Source organism: Mesocricetus auratus, unplaced genomic scaffold (assembly GCF_017639785.1).
Source record: "Mesocricetus auratus isolate SY011 unplaced genomic scaffold, BCM_Maur_2.0 Super-Scaffold_100023, whole genome shotgun sequence".
Taxonomy (NCBI): domain Eukaryota; kingdom Metazoa; phylum Chordata; class Mammalia; order Rodentia; family Cricetidae; genus Mesocricetus; species Mesocricetus auratus.
The window spans coordinates 1,191,306-1,211,890 of NW_024429204.1; the positions used below are offsets into that span (position 1 = coordinate 1,191,306).

General features: G+C 42.8%; 1 protein-coding gene across 1 annotated transcript in view; it reads left to right on the top strand.

The window, feature by feature from the left end:
• The first annotated feature begins 317 nt into the window (after nucleotides 1-317).
• Mtdh (metadherin) overlaps nucleotides 318-20,585 on the top strand; it is a 41,174-nt gene continuing 20,906 nt past the window's right edge. The window contains exons 1-4 of the mRNA XM_005072657.4: nucleotides 318-695; nucleotides 10,326-10,427; nucleotides 18,350-18,434; nucleotides 19,128-19,304. Coding sequence (XP_005072714.1) covers nucleotides 318-695; nucleotides 10,326-10,427; nucleotides 18,350-18,434; nucleotides 19,128-19,304 — 742 coding nt within the window. The remainder of the gene's footprint in view (nucleotides 696-10,325; nucleotides 10,428-18,349; nucleotides 18,435-19,127; nucleotides 19,305-20,585) is intronic.

Genomic DNA, 20,585 nt, shown 5'->3' on the forward strand with positions numbered 1-20,585 from the left:
GTTCCGCCGGGGGAGGACGGCCCGGGCCTGGCGCTGGCGCCCCGACGCCGCTTAGCGGCCGCCTCTGGAGACACTGTGTCCCCCGGCGGCAGCGGCGGCGGCTGCCAATCCCCGGCTCGGGCGTGAGGGGCGTCCGCGATGCGGTCGTGCCGCGTGTGAGGCGTCGCGGCCCCCCCGTCGTCGTCGTCGCCTCCCCTACGACTCGCCCGCCGCTCGCCCCGGCGGCGGCGGCAGCGACAGCGGCGGCAGCGGCGGCGTCGTCGTCCGCGCGCCCCCCCCCGGGCGTCATCCCGCGAGCGTCTCCGCCGGGAGGGAAGATGGCTGCGCGGGGCTGGCAGGCCGAGCTGGCCCAGCAGGCCGAGGAGGGTTCTGCCCGGCTCCGGGAGTTGCTCTCGGCCGGCCTGGGTTTCCTGCGCACCGAGCTGGGCCTCGACCTGGGGCTGGAGCCCAAGCGCTACCCGGGCTGGGTGATCCTGGTGGGCACCGGCGCGCTCGGGCTGCTGCTGCTCCTGCTGCTGGGCTACGGCTGGGCCGCGGCTTGCGCCGGCGCCCGCAGGAAGCGGAGGAGCCCGCCCCGCAAGCGGGAGGAGGCGGCCTCGACCCCGGCGACCCCCGAAGACCCAGCCCAGCTGAAGAATCTCAGGAGCGACGAGCAGAAGAAGAAGAACCGGAAGAAGCTTCCCGAGAAGCCCAAAGTGAGTCTCGGGGGTTCACGGGGGTGTGTGTGGGGGGCGAGGAAGCTGGGGGAGCCGCCGAGGATGAAATGATGGGTTAGGATGGGGGTGGTGCGCGTTCCTCGAGGTGGAGGGGGTGGGAATGGTCGGGAAGGGTGATAAGAGCCGGTGGGGCAAGTCGAGCTTCCCGCGTGGAAACTTCCCTCGAGGGGGTGGGGAGTAAAAGCGCCCCAACTTCATCAAGCCCGTCCTCGGGGAACCTTAGCCCCCCTCAAACCGCGTCCCCTTCCTGGAGGTCTCTAGAAGGAAGGAAGCTGCATGGGGGACCCCACGACGACGTTGGGAAATTCTGGAAAGACTGCCTGGGGCCGGGCGGGGGGGGAGAAGGGAGAGAGGAGAGAGGTTGTCTATCTCTTAAGTCACGTTGAGACCTGAGACCGTGCCTAGTGGAGGATATACGGTGGCCTCGTAAAAGAAAAACAAAAAACTCCGGCTTAAAGAGGATTAAAAGTGTCCAGGTGGCCGGGCGGTGGTGGCGCACGCCTTTAATCCCAGCAGTCGGGAGGCAGAGGCAGGCGGATCTCTGTGAGTTCGAGGCCGGGCTGGACCGACAGCCTCCAAAACAATACAGAGAAACCCTGTCTCGTAAAACAAAACCAAAAAAAAAGTGTCCAGATAACTTCCATCTTAGTTGGAAGTGTTAAAAAGGGAAATGGTTGCCCTGTCTTGCTTGGCCTGGTGAATGTGGGGCTGGGGTGAGGGGGGGGTAGGCTGGCGAGGGAGCTGGCTATCTAAAATATGCATCGAGATGTACGTCTCCCTCCCCCCCCCCCCAGCAGAAGCTGAGGCGACTTCAGCAAAGTACTCTGCAGTGCAGCCAGTCCTCAGGGTGTGTGTGGGGGGGGTTATTTTCAGGACAGATTAGAAAGCTGAGGTTGCGAGAGGGTTTCGAGCCCCCGATTTGCTGGGCCACGTGTGGAAATGCAAAAAGGCATCCTCTTGGTTTTAATCAGGCCTTGGTGCCTTTTCTCCGTAAATGCCTGTAGTTCTTAATGTTTGTTGGGGGAGATCTCGGGCCGCGGCACGCATGCGGAAGTCCGAGGAGAACTTGTTGGAGTCGGGTTCTCTCCTTCCACCACGTGGGTCCCGGGGACTGAACTTGTCAGGCTTTGTGGCAAATGCCTTTACCCGCTCAACTCTTTTACTGGTTGGCTTTCCTTGGTGGGGGCGCAGTTCGAGATAGGGTTTCTCTGTGTAACAGTCCTGTCTGTCCTGGAACTCCCTTTGTACACCAGGCTGGTCTGGAACTCACGGAGATCCGCCGGCCTTCCCCCACCCCGGTGCTGGGATTAAAGACGTGCTCCATCACGCCCTACCGGTTTTACATATTTTAAAAATACAGTTGGGAATGTAAAAGACTTACAACATTAGAGATGTGTTACCCGGGTGTAGTGCCCCATGCGTTTAATCTCAGCGCAGGGGCAGGAGGATTTCTGTGAGTTTGAGGCCAGCCTGCTTTACATAGTGAGTTCCAGATCAGCCAGAGCTACATAGAGAAACCCTGTGTCCAAAAAAGAAAGAACGAACTGAATACCTGCAATGTTTGTATCCTCCGAAGACTGTTACTGTTAACTTTTTAGAACAATTCAGTAACCCAGTACCAGGTTCTTACTGTGTAGAGATGTGCTCTGGAATGTTTGATGGGCGACTGGATGTGTGCACATAGGCGTTAGAGTCAGTCATGTGACCGCGTGGGAGTCGGATTTGTAAGTATCGTATGCATGGACCCATAGTTGCTAAATAGAGGTGTGAACACATGTTGGTGTGATCGGGAGGGTGGAGACTAATTCCGGTTTGAGAAATTGATGAGTTATTTAAGGAAGCTGGATTTCACTTAAAAAACATAATATAGTAATAGTAAAAGGAAGAGGGCTGACAGCTCATATAAGCATTCGTGTTTTGCTTGCTGAGTAGAAAGACAGGATAGAAAACGTAGAAAAATCAGTGTAATGCTCCCCTAAGTTCCGAGAAAAGAAGACAAGCTACGGTGAAGATGCATAATTAAAAGTCTGTAGCCAACATCAAGGGTTAAGTGATGCTCTGATTAAAGTAGGTGTTTGGGTTCAGAGTAATGTGATCTTGAAAAAAACAGATGCATTAATCCTAAGGTCTGTGTGGACTGTGGTGGGGTGTGAAAATTTCAAAGCCTCTTTAGAACGTTCAGAATTTGAGATGGACGTGAGTGGAGAGACAGGTACTCCAAGAGTCCATTTGAAGTGACTCAGCTGAAGGAGGGACATACTCCACTGTGAAAAATGGAAATCATGCTTAAGATTTGGCCCATAACTGCAACTTAGAAATAATATTTTACATTCCAGCACAGGCACAAGCTTACTTTAGTTTATGACCCACAAAATTGATTTCTGCTTTGATTATATGGCCTAACACCTCCCCCCAACCCATTACAAAAAACTGCTTTTCAAGGTTGAGTATTAGCTTCATTATTTCCTGCTCATTGTATTCCTTGTACTGTGCTGTTTTTATTTAGGAGAGGAGGAAACAAACAAGCAGGAAAAGTGAGTGTTTTGTGTCTCACTGCAAAGGGAACACAAGTAAAAAGCTCAGTGTCTCCTCAGGGAGCGTTGCGCTTGTTGTGGAAGATGTCTGTACACAGTCCACTCCTCAGGTGTGCTCTGTGCTCATGGATTAACCCAACCAAAGATCAGAACTTTATTTTTAGGGATGGGTGATGTTGCTAAGTTAGTAGAGTGCTTGCTTGGCATGCATGAGTCTCTGGGTTCGATGGCTAGCACGGCATAAACTGGGGTCTTGGCATGTGCCTACAATCCCAACATTCAAAGTAGAGACAGGACAATCCGACTTTCAAGGCCAATCCCTACAATCTAAGGAGCTTGAGGCCACCTTGAGATACATGAAAAAAAAAGCAGTGGTTTTTAAAAACTGCAGCTGTGCTAAATTAGGTACAGACTTTTTCCTTGTTACTATTCCCTAACCTATACTACATAATAACTGTATACATAATATTTACTTTGGGCTAAGTCTAATTAATCTAAAGATGACTTCAAGTGTATGGGGATGTGTGTGAGTGACATACCAATACTTCATTTTATTTTATGAGCTACTTGGCATCTGTATATTTTGGTATTCTTGAGAGTTCTGGTATTCTTGAGAGTCCCTCCCTAACATTTAACAAATACAGCCCCGCTGTGGTACCAGGGACACCAAATGCCTGGTCACAGAGGTTGCTTTTAGAGTTTGAATCAGTTAGTAGAGAAGCCTGAGAGATGGCAAACCTGGAGGAAAATAGTCTGTCAGTTCTAAGTTTGAGTAAAGCATTTGACCTAATCTGTTTTACTAATTGTGTGTGTAAATTGAAGATTTTAGCTAAAACTCTGAGGGGGTCTCCCTTCCTGGTCTTTGCAGTAGAGTGAGTTTGAGTACTCCTGAGCTGGATCTCAGACTTACCCAAGCCAAACTTGGAACTCCTGGGCAGGTGTGTCCCGCTGCCTGGCTTTTTAAATTTGTATTTATAGCAAACTGATTGAAAATCACTCACTGGAATAGAGCTATAAAGTTTATAAGACCTTTTATTTCTCTTTTTGACTATTTACTTGTTCTAGAGACAAGGTCTTACTGGGCTGTCCTGCCTCAAATTCAGAAATCCACCTGCCTGGGATTAAAAGTGTGCACCAATGCTCCCAGCTGACCTGTTTCTCCAAGCTAGTTAAGAGTGGCATGTATTTGTAATGTCAGCATTAAGCCTGGAGAATTAGCTGTGAGATTAAGGCTAGCTTGGGTTACATACTGAGGTCCAGGCTATTTGGACTGCGGTGTGATACAGAAACAATAAAGATCTTTCTAGCAAGGCAGTGGTAGTGCACCTGTAATCCTAGGATGCAAGCAGAGGCACTTTTATTTTGAGGGTCTTGAATTTGAGGTCAACCTCAGCTGTACAGCAAGACTGCAAAAACTTTTTAGTTGAGTCACACACTCAGGTGAATTCTGTGATGTAAGGTACTAGTTTCTATGAATGAGCATATTTCAGGATACTATGCCTATATATAGTTTTACTTTTATTGTTTCATTCTGTCATTTAGTTTTCTTTTAAACCATGCAATCCTGTTTTCAAAATGCATTGTTTGTGATGTCTGTCTGTCTGTCTATCTATATCTTTGTGTGAACATATGCATGGGTGTAGAAGCCAAAACCAGTGTTGGATATCTTCTTCAACCAATCCTTTTTCTTTCTGTCTGTCCTTTCATTGTGTTTGAGTGCTTACTTGCTCACATGTACACGCATGCACGTCTGGTGCCCATGAGGGCCACAAGAGAGAGGGTGGTGGATCCCTTGGAACTGGAGTCGCAGCTGGCTGTGGGCCTCCATGTTGGGGTACTGGGAATTACACCCCACTGGAAGTGTGGCAAGCACTCTAAACTGCTCCTCTTTCTTTCTTACCTTTTCATAATAAATAAATTTTATTTTAATTTCTATATAATATATTTTGATCGCACCCCTTGCCCTGTCCAACCTCTCAGGTCCTCCTCACCGCCTGACCCACACACTCATATTCTTTCTTTCTCTGTGCTCTCAAAACACAATAAGCGCCTTTAATCACAGCACACAGAGGGCAAAGGCAGCCAGCCTGGTCTACAGAGCAAGAGTTCCTGGACAGCCAGCTCTATACAGAGAAACCCTGTCTCAAAACAGAACAAAATAAACAAATCAAAACAAAACTACTAAGGCAGGCAGGCAGGCAGGCATGCATGCATACACACGCACGCCAAAAGGTGAGTGTTTCTTGCTGGCCAGCTACTCCTAGGCGTGAGTCCTGCCCTGGAGTGTGGTTGATAGACCTGGTAAGACTCCATTGGAGGAAACCTTTATTTCTTAATATCTTATTTTTTGCTTATCCTTTGAAAATTCCATATATGTTTACAATGTATTTTGATTATACCCATGCCCACTCTCAAACTCCCATCACCCCTCTTACATGTCTCCAGCTTCACATATTCTCTCCCTTTCGGTGATCCACTGAGTCCAGTTAGTGCTACCTTTATTATGCACAAAGGTATGAGGCTTTGGAACCATCCCATCCACCTTAATTTAGGCAACCTATCAGTAGTCACACCCCAAAGAAAAAGACTCCTTCTTTCTCAGCCGCTGTCAACTGCCAGTAACTAAGAATAATTCCTTGTGTTCTCTGAGCTTTGATGGAGTGATGTCCGTGTCCCTTTCAGAGCTGAACATTCCCTCGTTTTAATTGGTTATGAGCCAGGGTTGAGAGCAGCACTAATCTGTGGGCATAAGCATAAAGTTTTAGAATGACAGTTTGGACAGTCATGTTCATTTGAGCACAACAACAGTAGTAGCCAGTCCCTAGCACCCACTGCTCTCAGAGTGCTGACCAAATTGTCTTACAGGTTTTATGCTTTAATTTTCTTTGTTGCTTTTTTTTGTTTTTGTTTTTTTGTTGTTGTTTTGTTTTTTCGAGACAGGATTTCTCTGTATTGTTTTGGAGGCTGTCCTGGAACTCGCGCTGTAGACCAGGCTGGCCTCGAACTCACAGAGATCCACCTGCCTCTGCCTCTGGAGTGTGCCTGGATTAAAGGTGTGCACCACCAACGCCCAGCCAAAAGTAACAAAGTTATAGTTATGAAGAGCAATGAAAGTAATTCTGTGGTTGGGGGTCACCGCAGCATGAGGGACTGTATTAAAAGGTTGAGAACCCCTGTCTGAACTGCTGAGCCCTCTCCAGCTGTGCTTTAGGTTGGCTTTCTCACTTGGTGGCTCGGGCTCCCCGCTAACTCAGGAGCCTCCTGTCTGAGTGTCAGTGCAGTATTCTGACTCTGGGTGCTGGGATTGCAGGCATGTGCCACGACCCTTAGCTCGCAAGGAGTCTTTTTGAAACAGCACTTTGTAGTTTCTGTGCTCAGAATCAAAACCTCTTTCCATGGCCAATATCACCCAGAGCCTTGTGACTCCTTGTGCTAGGTTTTATTCTTTTTGTCATTGCTTTCTTGTGCTTTTTTGGGTTTTGAGCGAGTCTCACTATACAGCCCATGCTGGCCTAGAATTTGCTTGTGCTACTGCTGGCCTCAATCGTGCCTCTGCCTTCCGAGAGTTAGAATTACCAACATGTGCTGCTGCTACCTCTGATGTTTGCAGACTTCCTGGAAGCAGGGGTCGTCTTTTCTCTCTGCATGTCACTCTGTTGTGTTTGCTTATGGGGTAATGGTTAAGTGAACACAGTGAATGAATGCCACATGGTTTTCTTAGGGGTGGTGTCTCACTTGAGTAACACTTGTTGGTCTGGAATTTACTATGTAGACCAGGCTAGCCCTGAACTTGAATTCCAGCTACCTCTGCCTCATGAGTGCTGGGATTAAAGGTATGCACTGGGCCAGTAATTTTTGTTTTAAAGAAAGGTAACATGAGAATATTGTCTCTTGAAGCAAGCTTATACAATTTTTAACCCTGGAGAATTATGTTTACCTATTAGTTGTAATTTATTAACTTCCTTAAAGAATTAATGTCTGGAGCATTGGGTCTGTTGGATGCAAGTCCAGGATCTTTTGACCACCAGGTCTTAATTTATTTTGAGATTGCTGGTATAAAAATGGCCATACGTACTTGAATATGAGATTAGGGCACATGTGCATCATGCCTATGGAGAGGAAAGTGTGTTAGAAGTGAAGCAACTTTCTTGAACAGGTGTGTTTCCATGTGCTCCTATTTGAAATATTCTAACAAGTCATTTAAGATAAGTAGAAGATAAGTCCATGGGTTCTCATACTTAGAAATCAGGACTTTAGGGTAAGATCAAGAAAAATGCTTAGAAACCACAGTGATTAGAGCTGACAAGACAGCTCAGTGGGTCGAGGTGCTCGATGCTAACCCAGTGAGCTGGTTGGGTTCCCAGCATAAGTAGAGAACCAACTCCCAGAAGTCATCCTCTAACTTCCACATGTACTCGGTGGACACACATGAAAACAGTAATTTTAAATTGCAGGGGTTAACTGTAGCTGTTGTATCTTGTTCTAGTTAGGGTTCTACTGCTGTGAAGAGACATCATGACCATGGCAACTCTTATAAAGGAAAACATTAATTAGGGTGGCTTACAGTCTAGAGGTTTGATCCATTATCATCATAGTGGGAATGGCGCCACAGGCAGGCAGAAATAGTGAAGATTTTTCAGCTACATAGGAAAGCGGGGCAGGCTAGGTGCAGCAGCACATGGCCTTTAATCCCAGCATTCCAGCAAAATCCAGCCTGATCTATATAGCAGGAACCAGCAAGAGTTACACAGTGAGACCTTGTCTTGGGGAAGGGGGAAGTAGAGGAGGAAGAAAGGAAAGGTTTGGCTAAAGAAGACAGTTAACATGAACTGTCTGTGAGAGTTGGGTGCCGTGGCTTTTCCATATAGGCTTAGTTTCTTGGGAGGCTGAAGCAGGAAGGGTTTGAGGCCAATTTGAAAACTCAATGAGATGTTTCCATTTTAAAAGAAAAAGGAAGCTGCTCTCTGAGTTTGAGGACAGACAGGGCTACACAGAGAGACCCTGTCTCAAAAAAAAAGGAAGAGAAGAAAGAAAAAAGAGGTCAGACTGGTAGCACACACTTAACCCTCCACCTCAAAAGATAGGTGAGTAAGATAGTGGGTTTGAGGCCAGACTGGGCAAGATAGCAAGATGTCACCTCAAAACCAAAGACGAATTAAAAGAAGACATAGCATATGAGAACAGCAAATAAGACTAAGGGTGGATATAGAACCAGCTGGTTCTGAGTGCCTGCTGTAGAAGTCCTTAAGTCTGCTTTGCCTTCTGAGGGTTGTTCCCTTTCCTTAACCAAAGAGCAGTCAGAACAGTACAGAGAAGGAGAACCAGCCAAGAGTGAAGGAGGAAACCTGGTTTTGGCTTTCACTGTCCTCTTTTAAAAGGCTGTGTAAGATCCAGAAGATTAAATGCTTATTAATTAGACATATTCAGCTAAGGCAGCTTTTGTTTTGACTTCCTGCCACAAATCTTTGGAAAACTTACAAATTGAGTTTTAAAATGTGAATTGTGTGTTTTCCCAGCCTCATCTACCTGATGTTTTTAAAGGTTTCTTTTTATTTTATTTATTTATTTATTGGTTTTTCCAGACAGGGTTTCTCTGTATAGTTTTGGAGGCTGTCCTCGAACTCACTCCGTAGACCAGGCTGGCCTCAAACTCACAGAGATGCGTCTGCCTCCGCCTCCCGAGTACCCGGATTAAAGGCGTGCACCACCAACGCCTGGCGTGCGTGCGTGTGTGTGTCTTGTCTGTCTGTCATGTCTGTCTGTCTGACTGACCCGGAGAAGACAGAAGGAGGGTATCCGATTCCCTGGAATTGGAGTTATGATCGTGAGCCACTGAGTATGTAATGAGAACCAAACCCGGGTTCTCTCCGCAAGAGCAGCAAATGCTCTTTACTACTGGGCCATCTCTTCAGCCAGCTCCTGCTTGGTTTTTGGATTTTGAAGACAGGGTTTCTCTGTTTAACCTGGCTGTCCTGGAAGGAGCTCACTCTGTAGACCAAGCTGAACGAACAAAAGATAAACATTGGTTTTTCGAGACAGGGTTTCTCTGTATTGTCTTGGAGGCTGTCCTGGAACTCGCTTTGTAGACCAGGCTGGCCTCGAACTCACAGAGATCCGCCTGCCTCTGCCTCCCGAGTGCTGGGATAAAAAGGCATGCGCCACCAACGCCCGGCAAGATAAACTTTTTTTTAAAGTTTACTAATTCTTGAATAGAGCCAAACTCATCTTCTTCTCCTCTTCCCTCCTCCCCCACAGGGTTTTTCTGTGTAGCCCTGGCTGTCCTGGAACTCACACTGTAGACCAGGCTGACCTTGAACTCACAGAGATCCACCTGTCTGTCTCCCCAGTGCTGGGTTTAAAGGCGTGCGCCACCAACGCCTGGCCAAACTCAAGGTGCAGAAATAAAATCCAGAGTTGGTGAGATACTCGGAGATTACCCAACTAATGAGTCCCCTTGACATTACCTGTTTCTTTTTCTTTTTTTTTTTTTTTAACTTCTTGTTTTGGTTTGGTTTTTCAAGACAGGGTTTCTCTGTGGCTTTGGAAGCTGTCCTGAAACTTGCTCTTGTAGACCAGGCTCGAACTCACAGAGATCCACCTGCCTCTGCCTTCCAAGTGTTGGGAGAAGGTGTGCGCCCGGTTGTTTCGTTGCTTTTATTATTTATTACAAAATTTGTGGTGCAGAATTTTGCTGTGAGTTCATTATAGGGAGGCTGGAGAGATGACTCAGCTGTTAAGAACACTGGCTGCTCTTGGAGAGGACCCATGTTCAATTCCCAGGACCCACAAAGTGGCTCGCAGCCATGTATGGCTCCTGACCTCCACAGGGACACACACTGACCAACATGCAAGGCAAAACACTCATACAATAAAAGCAAATAAAGATACAACATTTTAAAAATTAATTCAGTATTTATATCACAAAAACACTTATTAGTCCATTGAGAATTAGGTGGTATGGCCATACAAAATCAGGCTTGTTAATTTGGGTCAGGGAAAATTTGATTGTTGTATGTGTTATGTCCTAGCCAGCTGGTTTGATGATATGATGTTTTTTTTCTTATTACCTGTGCAGCCAAATGGTCGGACTGTTGAAGTCCCTGAGGATGAAATCGTTAGAACTCCCCGTAGAATAACAGCAAAGCAGCCACCAGAGACAGACAAGAAAAACGAGAAGGTGAGCTTGGGACCATGTGATATTGTATGCAGAGTTTTTAATAAAGAGAGTGTCATAGAAACCATGCTTTTGTGTTTGATAGGACTGTGTATCTCTGTTTACGGAAACTTCAAAGTCTAAAATAATCACACTGGACAGGTGGTTTAAGTTTTCTTACAAAGAATATTATGTTACCAAACATTTAAAAATATTATGGTGCTGTCAGTAAATGTTCATTATGCCAAAAGTGATTTATGACTTGATTTTTTTTTTTGTTTGAGTGAGGTTCTGGCTTTATAGATTACTTCTTATACAAAAAGAGAATCATGTTGCTCATATTGGTATTGTACCTTGTCATATGGTATTGTTAAAATAGATTTCCATTGTTAGGGAATTGAATCCTCTACCTGTTAAGCAATTAACTTTATTTAACAAAGTAATTCTGTACTGAGATCGTTAAAAGGTTTGGATAAGGGCTGGCCACATGGCTCAGCAGGTGAAAGCATTTGTCACCAAGCATGAAGACCTAAGTTCCATCCCTAGAATCACCATGTTAGTAGAAAGAAACTGACTCCTCCAAATTGTCCTCTGACTTCCATGAGTGTGTGTTTGTGCGTGAGTGTGCGCAGGCATGTACATGTAGATCAGAAAAAGGGCATTGGATCCCCTGGAGCTGGAGTTACAAAGGGTTGTCAGCTGCCCATTTTGGGTGCTGGGAACTGAACTTAGGTCCTCTTGAAGAGTAACTTGCTCTTAACCACTGAGTTGTCTCCGGCCCTAAGAAGCATGGTTTTGTACGGAGAGTAATTGTTTTTCGGGTTATAGTGTGTGTGTGTGTAGATTACATTTCTTGTTAATTGAGTAAACTTTATAGATAAAATTTCCTCTATTTATAGACGTCGGCTTTTTTTGTTTTTTAATACATTTTAATGTCTCTGTTTTTATAGCCCAGATTAGCTAAAAATGTATGATGCTCCTGCCTCTGCCTTCATGCTGCTGGGATTACAGCTGCGTGCTAACACGTCTAGTAGTTCTTAGGTCTTAGTTTTGATGTGGAGGCCAGTCAGTGCCTCACTGACATGTGTTTTTTTTTTTTTTTTTTTTTGGTTTTTCGAGGCAGGGTTTCTCTGTATTGTTTTGGAGGCTGTCTTAGAACTCGCTCAGTAGACCAGGCTGGTTTCGAACTCACAGAGATCCACCTGCCTCTGCCTCCCGAGTGCTGGGATTAAAGGCGTGCGCCACCACCGCCCGGCCACTGACATGTTTCTAGTAGAGATCATAGAGGGCTGTTAGCCAGGCACTGTGCTAATAGTTAGTGATGGGTAGAGAAATCGTAACGTTTATACCCTCAGAAAGATAACAGTCTAGGCAAGGAAAGGCAAACAAGCTGTAAAAATAGGGTGTTTGGTTAGGTATTCAGTGGAGAAGAGAATCCTGTTTGGGTAGCCAGAACAGACTGGTTTGCTGGGCATGGTAGTGCATGCCTTTAATCCAGCTCTCTGGGGGCAGAGGTAGGTAGAGCTCTGTGAGTTCCAGACCAGTCAGGGCTACATAGTGAGTGAGGGCAGGGAGGGAGTTAAAGAGGGATGGTATTTCAGTAACTGAGAGGGGGAAGCCAGTTTTAGAGAATCAAATGAGCATTATGTTATTCAAATGAAACGAATGAACATATCCAGATGCACTTAAGGGAAAAACCTTAAATTTGAGTGATCAAGATTGGAGGGGCATATGATTTTTCTTATTTATGTGTATGTAAAATCAGGTAGATTCATGTGTCAGCAGCATCTATGATTTATGAGTCCATTTTGCATCTAGGATTGTAAAGATCTAAACTAAAAGGGAAAATCTGAAATTTGCTAATTAGAAAACCAGTAATAAGTAAAATGTATAAAGGTTGGTTACTGTTAGATTGTTAAAAGATGAAGTCAATGATTTCCACTGAAATTCTAATAGCATTCATTGTAAGAGCTAATGGTGTTCGATGAGTGAAGTATTTTCACATCACTTCATCCTAACAGTGAGGGGTGTTTTTATTTATTTATTTTTAATAGCTGAATAAATAAACTATACAAGATCACATAGCTGGTAAAATTTCTTCAGTTTCTCTAAGGCAGTAGTTTGGTTGTGACTCCCGAGAAAGGAGCCCTGGGGACCCTTTGGTTGCGTCCCTAAAAACAGACCTATTTGTGTGGTAATGAAAACATTTGCCTGTTTTGCTGTGCTGATATTTGCACTGATGGTGCCAAAGCAGTGGGTGAGTTGCTGGCTCTTTACCACGAGTCAGACTAACAGCACTGAACTGCTTGCTGCTTTGTCCTGCTTCCAACTCCATTTTAGAGGAATAAATTTGCTTAAGAGTGCTTTATCGGTCAGGCGTTGGTGATGCATGCTTTTAATCCCAGCACTCGGGAGGCAGAGGCAGGTGGATCTCTGAGTTCGAGGCCAACCTGGTCTACAGAGCAAGTTCCAGGACAGCCTCCAAGACAATACAGAGAAACCCTGTCTCGAAAAACAAACAAACAAACAAAAAAAGAATGGTTTATCAAGGGTGCAATGGGGATGATTGCTAGTCTTGTTCTTACTCTGTATTTGTGTGTTTTTTCTGATCAGGATAATTAGCAGGGAGGAATCTGTTCTCTTGCTCTGTCTTATGGGATCTGGGGTTTGAACTCAGGTCAGACTTGACCACAAGTACCTTTACCTGATGAGCCATCTTGCCTGCCCTAAATCTTAAAGTACTTGATTTGAACTATTCTGCATGGGGGAATGTGACTATATGTGAAGAGAAAGATTGTCTTAAGGAGAAACACTTGTACGTTGTAGGTTGTTCTGTTCCCTTTGAAATAATGATTGATACGCAGCATTGGCTTATCAGATTTGAATATATAGACATTTTCTCATGGATAAACAAAAGGATCCCATCACAGCAAGGAAAATATTTTACTTTTCAAGGAAAAGTGTTTACTGCAAATGATGAAGGGACTTCTTGTCAAATAAAAATGAGAAATTCTGAAGATTTGGATTTACTGCCATGATATTAACTTAATAGTACTTAGTATTTCTGATGACATCACTTGTAGTAAATAGGACTTTTTAAACAGAGCCCAAAATGGTGGATGTAGTGGTTTGATGTAATTGGTTCCCACGGGTTCATAGCGAGCAGCACTGTTAGGAAGTTAGGAAGTGGCCTTGTTGGAGTAAATGTGTCACTGGGGATGGGCTTTGAGGTCTTATATGCTCAAACTACACCCAGTGTGGGACACAGTTCACTTCCTATTGCCTGCTAAGCAAGATATAAGAGCTCTCAGCTCCTTCTCCAGCACTATGTCTGCCTGCGTGGCACCCACCACAACGATAGTGAGCTAAACCTCCAAAGTGTAAGTTAGCCCCATTGAAATGTTTTCCTTTATAAGAGTGTCTCTTCGCAGCAATAGTAGCCCTAACTAAGTCACTGGGACATGTTTTTCATTCCAGAATTTGGGAATTGGAAGCAGGATAATCAGAAATTCAAGGGCAGTTTCGGCTGAGTTAAGTAACCACTTCAATTTGACCAGCTTAGGGTTACATGAGACCCTGTGTCCAAAAAAAAATCCATAATGGAATATCTTAACATTAAATGAAGTTTGTTTGACTTAGCAAACCAGTATTTTATAGTTGGCTAGCACTTACATTACAAAGTCATGCATAGGCCAGGTATGATAGTGTAAACTTTTAATCTTAGCAATGTAGAGACAGACAAATCTCTGAGTTCCCGAAAAAGAAATACCAAGTCCTAAGCTGCAGAAAAGCTGTTTAGGTGTCTGTCATTCATTTAACTCATTTTCTCGGGAATGATAGAGCATGTGTAGATGTATGTGTATTTATGTGGACACATTTAACATAATATGAACACATTTCTTTCAATGGTACTAATATAGTCTACATTTTTTTGTATCTGTTTTGCGTATGGGGAATTTAAGTAGTAGACAGTAAGAAAATGCTTACTTGGCATATTGATTTTTAGAATCCATCTGATAAATTAAGTATCTGTTTCAGATACTGGTGAAAATGTTTGGTTCATTTACCATCTGAGCCTCTGTTCATTTCTGCTGTCAGGCTGAGTTTTGTGGGTTTTTTGTTTGTTTGTTTGGTTTTTGTTGTTGTTTTGAGACAGAATTCTCTGTGGCTTTGGAGGTTGTCCTGGAACTACCTCTTGTAGACCAGGCTGGCCTCTAATTCACAGAGATCATCTGCCTCCCCGGTGCTGGGATTAAAGGTGTGCATCATCACTGCCTGGTCAGTTTTGTTTTGTTTTTAATTGGCAAGCAATATTTGTACTTATTTGTTAACTTGAACAATATGATCCAGTACACATGTAGCTGTCAAATCACAGTAATCAGTACCCTCAATCTTTTCCAGTGTTGTTTTAAAATACATAATTAATCGTTGTGGACTATAGTTACCCTTCTATACTAGAGAACATTAGAGCTATTGCCCCCAATTCTGTGTTCCTGCCATTCACCCTCTCATCTTTCCTTGCCCTTTCTAGAAAAATAGTTCCATGTTGCCACCTCTTAAAATATCACAGTTGGGTGGAAGTATGTAGTGTCTCCTTGATAGACCTTGGATGTAAATCTAATAAGAGGGTTGCTAGATTATATAGTAGGTTTGTTTTCATTTTTTGAGGACCCTCCATGTTTTTGGTACTGGCTGTGTCAGTCTACAGCTCACCATCTCGTGGCGGGGCAGGGGGGGGGGCAGACGTTTATTCTTATACCTCACTGGAGCGGAGTGTCTTGCTTCTGCTGGCCTGCATACTCCAGTCTGTCTCTACCTCCTAGTCCCCAGAGGAGTTCTGGGATTACAGGTGTAGGACACTACATTACATGAATTCTGCAGGTTCTGAGTCAAAATCGGTCATTGGGCTTGCATTACAAGCACTTTTGCCTGCTGAGTCTTTTGCAGTTCCCTGATGATTGGAGTGCTGCTCATTTCTTCATATACTTATTGGCCATGTGTCTTCTTTTCAGAAGTTTCTGTTCAGATCATTTATCCATTTTTAAATAATCTGGGGGGGGGGGGGCTTTTACTGCTGTATTGTTTGGACAAGATTTAATAATGTACCTGATTCCATCGTCGAATATGTCAGTAAAATGGGTGGGAGTATAGTAACAAGAAAGCTAAACTATGCCAGTAGTTCCCACAGAGGTATTAGTTATAGTTGAGCTCCTTAAAAGTGTAAGACAGTAGCTGGGACCTTAGGGCACAGGCCTGTGGGGCCAAGGCAGGAAAATCCCTAAAGAAGCAGTTCGGGGGCAGAGTGCTTACACAGCATGAATGCACCGTGTACACTTTGACAGGTACATCATGTCCGTTTATCAAAATTGTAGCAGCTGCCTCTCTAAGACCTGTGACCTCATCCTCACCACATCCTTTCTAATGTTTACAGTACTAACTGTGAATTCCCGCCTGTGGAGCAGGCCTCACATCCAAAGTGAATGCTTTCTCCCATACCAATCATGGCATTATTGTTCCAGTGGGACGTGTTGCCTGGCAGATCAGTTAGCATGCTGGGTCCACAGCTGAGTAAGACTGTTGATGACACGTCTCCTCGGTAGCCTGTGATCGCTCACCTCCACCTTGATCTGTCTACTTTATAAATAAGTTTATGTTTACTTATCATTAAATGTGCTTTGTAGTTAAATTAGTTGGAATAGCAGGTTGTTTGTAAGTGTGGAGTCTGGGGTTAGAACTGGACTTTATTCCTGGTTTCATACTTAATAGCCCATGATCTTAGACATTTTCTGTCAGGTCCTTATGACTCTAGTTTCCTTATCTTTAAAGGAGGGATGCCTACCATAGGCTCTGGAGACATAGACTGTCTGTTATGTCCATCCTTTCCCACATGTGGATGTTGGATACTCAAAATGTGGCTAATCTGAATTGAGATTAAGTGTAAGGTATACTCTGTTTCAGACAAGATTAGCCATGATTACACCAGATTTAGATTACCCTGCTTTTCATACTGTGTCATTAAGTCATTAAAATAACATTGTAAAACAGTTGGTTACCATTGAGGTGATAGTATTTTAGATATATTATACTAGTTGTCTAGCCTTATAAATTGTTATAAATATTAATATGCCTACCTATCTATATAGCTTGAATAGTGTTTTATTGGGACAGTCCATAAGCCTGCTGACATACTAAAAAGTTGTGTTGTTGTCACAAGCCACCAGGCCTTTAAAGCCTGAAACACTGATTCTCTGGGTGTTAGCAGACTAAGTAACTCTGCTGTTCCTGCTCTAGACTTTAACAGATAGTCAGTGTGTTATCTTTTCTTTCGAATGGTTACGACAGAGACAGAGAAGTAGTTGACTGAAGAGAGGGAGATGGGGGATGCCTGCTGATGGATTCAAGGTTTCTATGTAGGGCTAAAGAGAATATTACAAGCATTTGGACATACTGAAGCCACTGAGTTCTTTTAAAAGTAGATGTGAACAACTGGCAAATATAGAAAAGTGCTGTACTAAACATGAAACATGACAGTGAGAACATTCAAAAAGCCAAATGCAGAGAAGAAAACAGCTTGTAGAAAAAATAGTGATTTTAAAAATACACTCTCATGACAAAAACAAGTTTTTACTTCATTTCAAAATTCACACCATATAAGAATACAGTTGTCCCTCCATCTCTGTCTGGCACTGGCACCTGGACCCCATGCAGATACCAATATTTGCATTTTATTCCCTCGTATTTTTTCAATATGAAGTTGATTGAAGCCGTAGATGGGAAAGTCACAAGCATGTAAGTCAGATTCTTTGTAAGTTGCTCATGGGTAGGAAAGGCATTTAGTTTAGATACCATCTATTCAGTTAATTCAAACCATACTTATCATTTATTCATAATATAAATATCTTACTAAAATGCAACCTGTAACTTTAATTCTGTACAATAATGGGTGAATAGCTAATCTCAATAGGTAACCAAATGAGTGACAACAGAGTGTGTTTAACCAGGCGTTTAATGCTGGGTGTGATAGTGCACAACTATTATACAAGTGTGCCTCTGTTGTAACCCCAGTACTCTGGAAGAAGAGGCAGGAGACTTAGGAATTTGAGGTCATCCTCAGCTATATTTGAGGTGGCAGCGGTGGGATGAGCTTATCTCAATAAAACAAAGCACCAAAACCTACTATATTGTTGGTGTTGTTTCTTTTCTGGAGATACCTATCTAAATACAGACATCGTGTGCAGTTTTTGGCAAGCTTTTGAAAGGATAATATAAAATTAGCAGGAAGGAATTGGAAGACTGTTCCAGAATTTGTATCTTGTGTTGGTATTTTTATCTTTATTTGAATTGTTAAACATACACAGTCAGAGTTTTTTTCACGTTGCTTTGAAATTGACCAAATAAATACTATTTTATACAATTGATATGTTGATTTGTTGTACACAGGGTTTATAAGCAGTGTACCTTATGTATGCAATCAAACCATTATTTGGAACATAATTTTTCTTCTGAAAATGGCAGTGGGTTTTAATATTATTGATCCTAGAACAGCGTATTACAGTTTTGATTACTATAATGTAGGACACATTATGTGTGAAAGCATAATGTAGTTCTGGAGCCCAGCAGACCTTGAGTTTTAACTTCACTTACTAATATAATGTGACCTAATAGAGCCTGGGCAGTATTTAATTAATATTTCTACCTCTGTTTTCTCATCTCTAAAATGGGGTAATGTCTTCTGTATTCTTAAAGAATAAATAAGAAAATTACTGGAATTAGCACAAAGTAACCATTCAAATGATAACTTCTTATTGCCACTTAATATGCTGATTTTAAATCAAATTTAAATTTTTTAGTTGTCAGCATCATACATTTCATTATGTATTTTACTGACTTTCTACCTTTTTCAAAAACAGTAAAATAATAAGCAACATTCTATTTTATTGTTTCAGTCAAAGAAAAATAAGAAGAAATCAAAGTCAGATGCTAAAGCAGTGCAAAACAGTTCACGGCATGATGGAAAGGAAGTTGATGAAGGTATTTGAGAAAGGGAAGGGCCTAGAGAAAACATTTAATTTTTTAATGGAGGTGTGTGGTATACACGCTGCATTTGTTTTACAACTTTTGTATGTAGCTCTTTTTAATTGCCATAAATTTTAACATAAAGATCTGTGATGTTGTTAAACACTTTGGTTATGTAACTCATTTAAGCATCTAATGGTGCTTATCCTTTAAATTTATGTCTGCTCAATATTCTGACAGTTGAGAGGCCATTCATCTTGTCTTTGTTTCCTAAAGATATGGTTTGGAGTTTCCCATTTTTTCTTAAATTTACCATTCCTAAAAGGCTGTGTGCAAAATTCTTGAATAAGCCATTTATTATCATCACACCCTAAACTCATATGTTAGTAGCAGATAATGTAACACTCTCCTGTCGCTTCTGCCCAACAGGATAAAAAGATAAGAGACAATTCCTTTCTGTTACTTTTTCTAAACCACACTCAAAAATTTTACTAAAAAACAAAACTAGAATAAAAATAGTTTTTTGCCTGGAATAACATGAGATTAGAATAAATTCTTAGGGCCAACTAATATACTCAGCACTCTTGGTTTTTAGCTTAATATCTAAATTTATTATGTCTGCCCCATCCCATATTTTTTTTCCCTCAAAGCTACAACTTTTTTGTTTTCCCCTTACTGAATAACACTTTTTTTCTCGGGCTGTATCAGGGGCCTGGGAAACTAAAATTAGTCACAGAGAGAAACGACAACAACGTAAACGTGATAAAGTACTGACTGACTCTGGTCCATTGGATGCAACTATCCCTGGGATAGAAAATACCATCACAGTCACCACCGAGCAACTTACAGCTGCATCATTTCCTGTTGGTCCCAAGAAGAATAAAGGTATATTAGTGGAACTTAAGAGTGGTACATCAAATCAAACTCCTTTAAGTCAGATGGACAAATTATTATGTCACAATCTATTTGGGTCTGCTAACATCATTGTGCTGATATACCCTTCTTCATGAGAGTGTTGTGAACCACACAACAGCAGTGTTGTTAAGAGTGCCTAATGAATGGCTTATTAAATTAAAATTTGCCTTTCTGCCTTGAGTCACACTAGAAAGTGTTGTTGCTTCCTTCCTGTGTGTGTTGCTGTGCTGCAGTCCTCTGACATCTCCATTAGCGTGCATAAGACATTGATTGAATGAAATATCACCATTCTGCATGTTGGGCACTTTCTTCATTCCAACATGAAGCAAGCATGTGGTGGTCAGTGCAGGCTCTGTTATCCACGCCAGTTTTTTGTTGTTGTTTTGATTTTGGTTTGGTTTATGTTTTGGCAATTTTTAAGCATTGATAAAGCTAGATCAGAGCTTCAAAGATAATTAAGCCAAGGTCCTTCCTACTAAGAACTCAGCTGTGCAAACTATCCAATATTGATAGCCACCTCAAGGTGTCGCTTGGCATTGCTAACACTTTACCCTGAAGACAGCAGTTTGCAGAGTGATGCTGCTCACTAGCTGCAAAGCACTGCTTTATTTCCTTTGTCTTTTTGTTAGTGATCTCCCTGTTTTCTGCCCCTGCTTGTTAGCAGATCACCTTCTTAACCTTGTTATTTTTTATTTTTGTTCTTTGCTTGCTGACTCACTGAAATTTACTGCCATAGTACAGCAATGAGTTCTCTTTATCCATTCTGCTGTCAAATGGTGTCTGTAGTTTTAGTTTTTTTGTTGGTGACCCTTTTTTCTGATTAGGGCATGCCTGCCTTGCTTGCACCTCATACTTCATAGGTGTTTTGAGTTCTTCAGTTTGTTTTTGGTATATTGTGATGATTATGCTTATTGTGTCAGAGAGTTGGAGTTTTCATGTTAGAACATGTAATTCTCATGTTTCACCATATCTCTCCTGTTAGTATCCCAAGTCTGGCGATGTTCTGAAGGTGGTATGCTTGCCTCTGGAATTGTTGAAGTCAGCTCATGCTGAGATGAGGCAAAACTGAATCTAATTTCAGAGCTTGATTCTTCAATAAGAGCCTTCAGAGTTTAGAAGCATTGCAGAGTAACAGGCTGTGCTCATAATAATCCATAATGGGGCAGTTTTCTAGGAACCAACATTTTAATTGACTAAAAATGTGGTGACTATAGACTCAGTTTCCTGTGGACATGTGAAATATGTTATAAA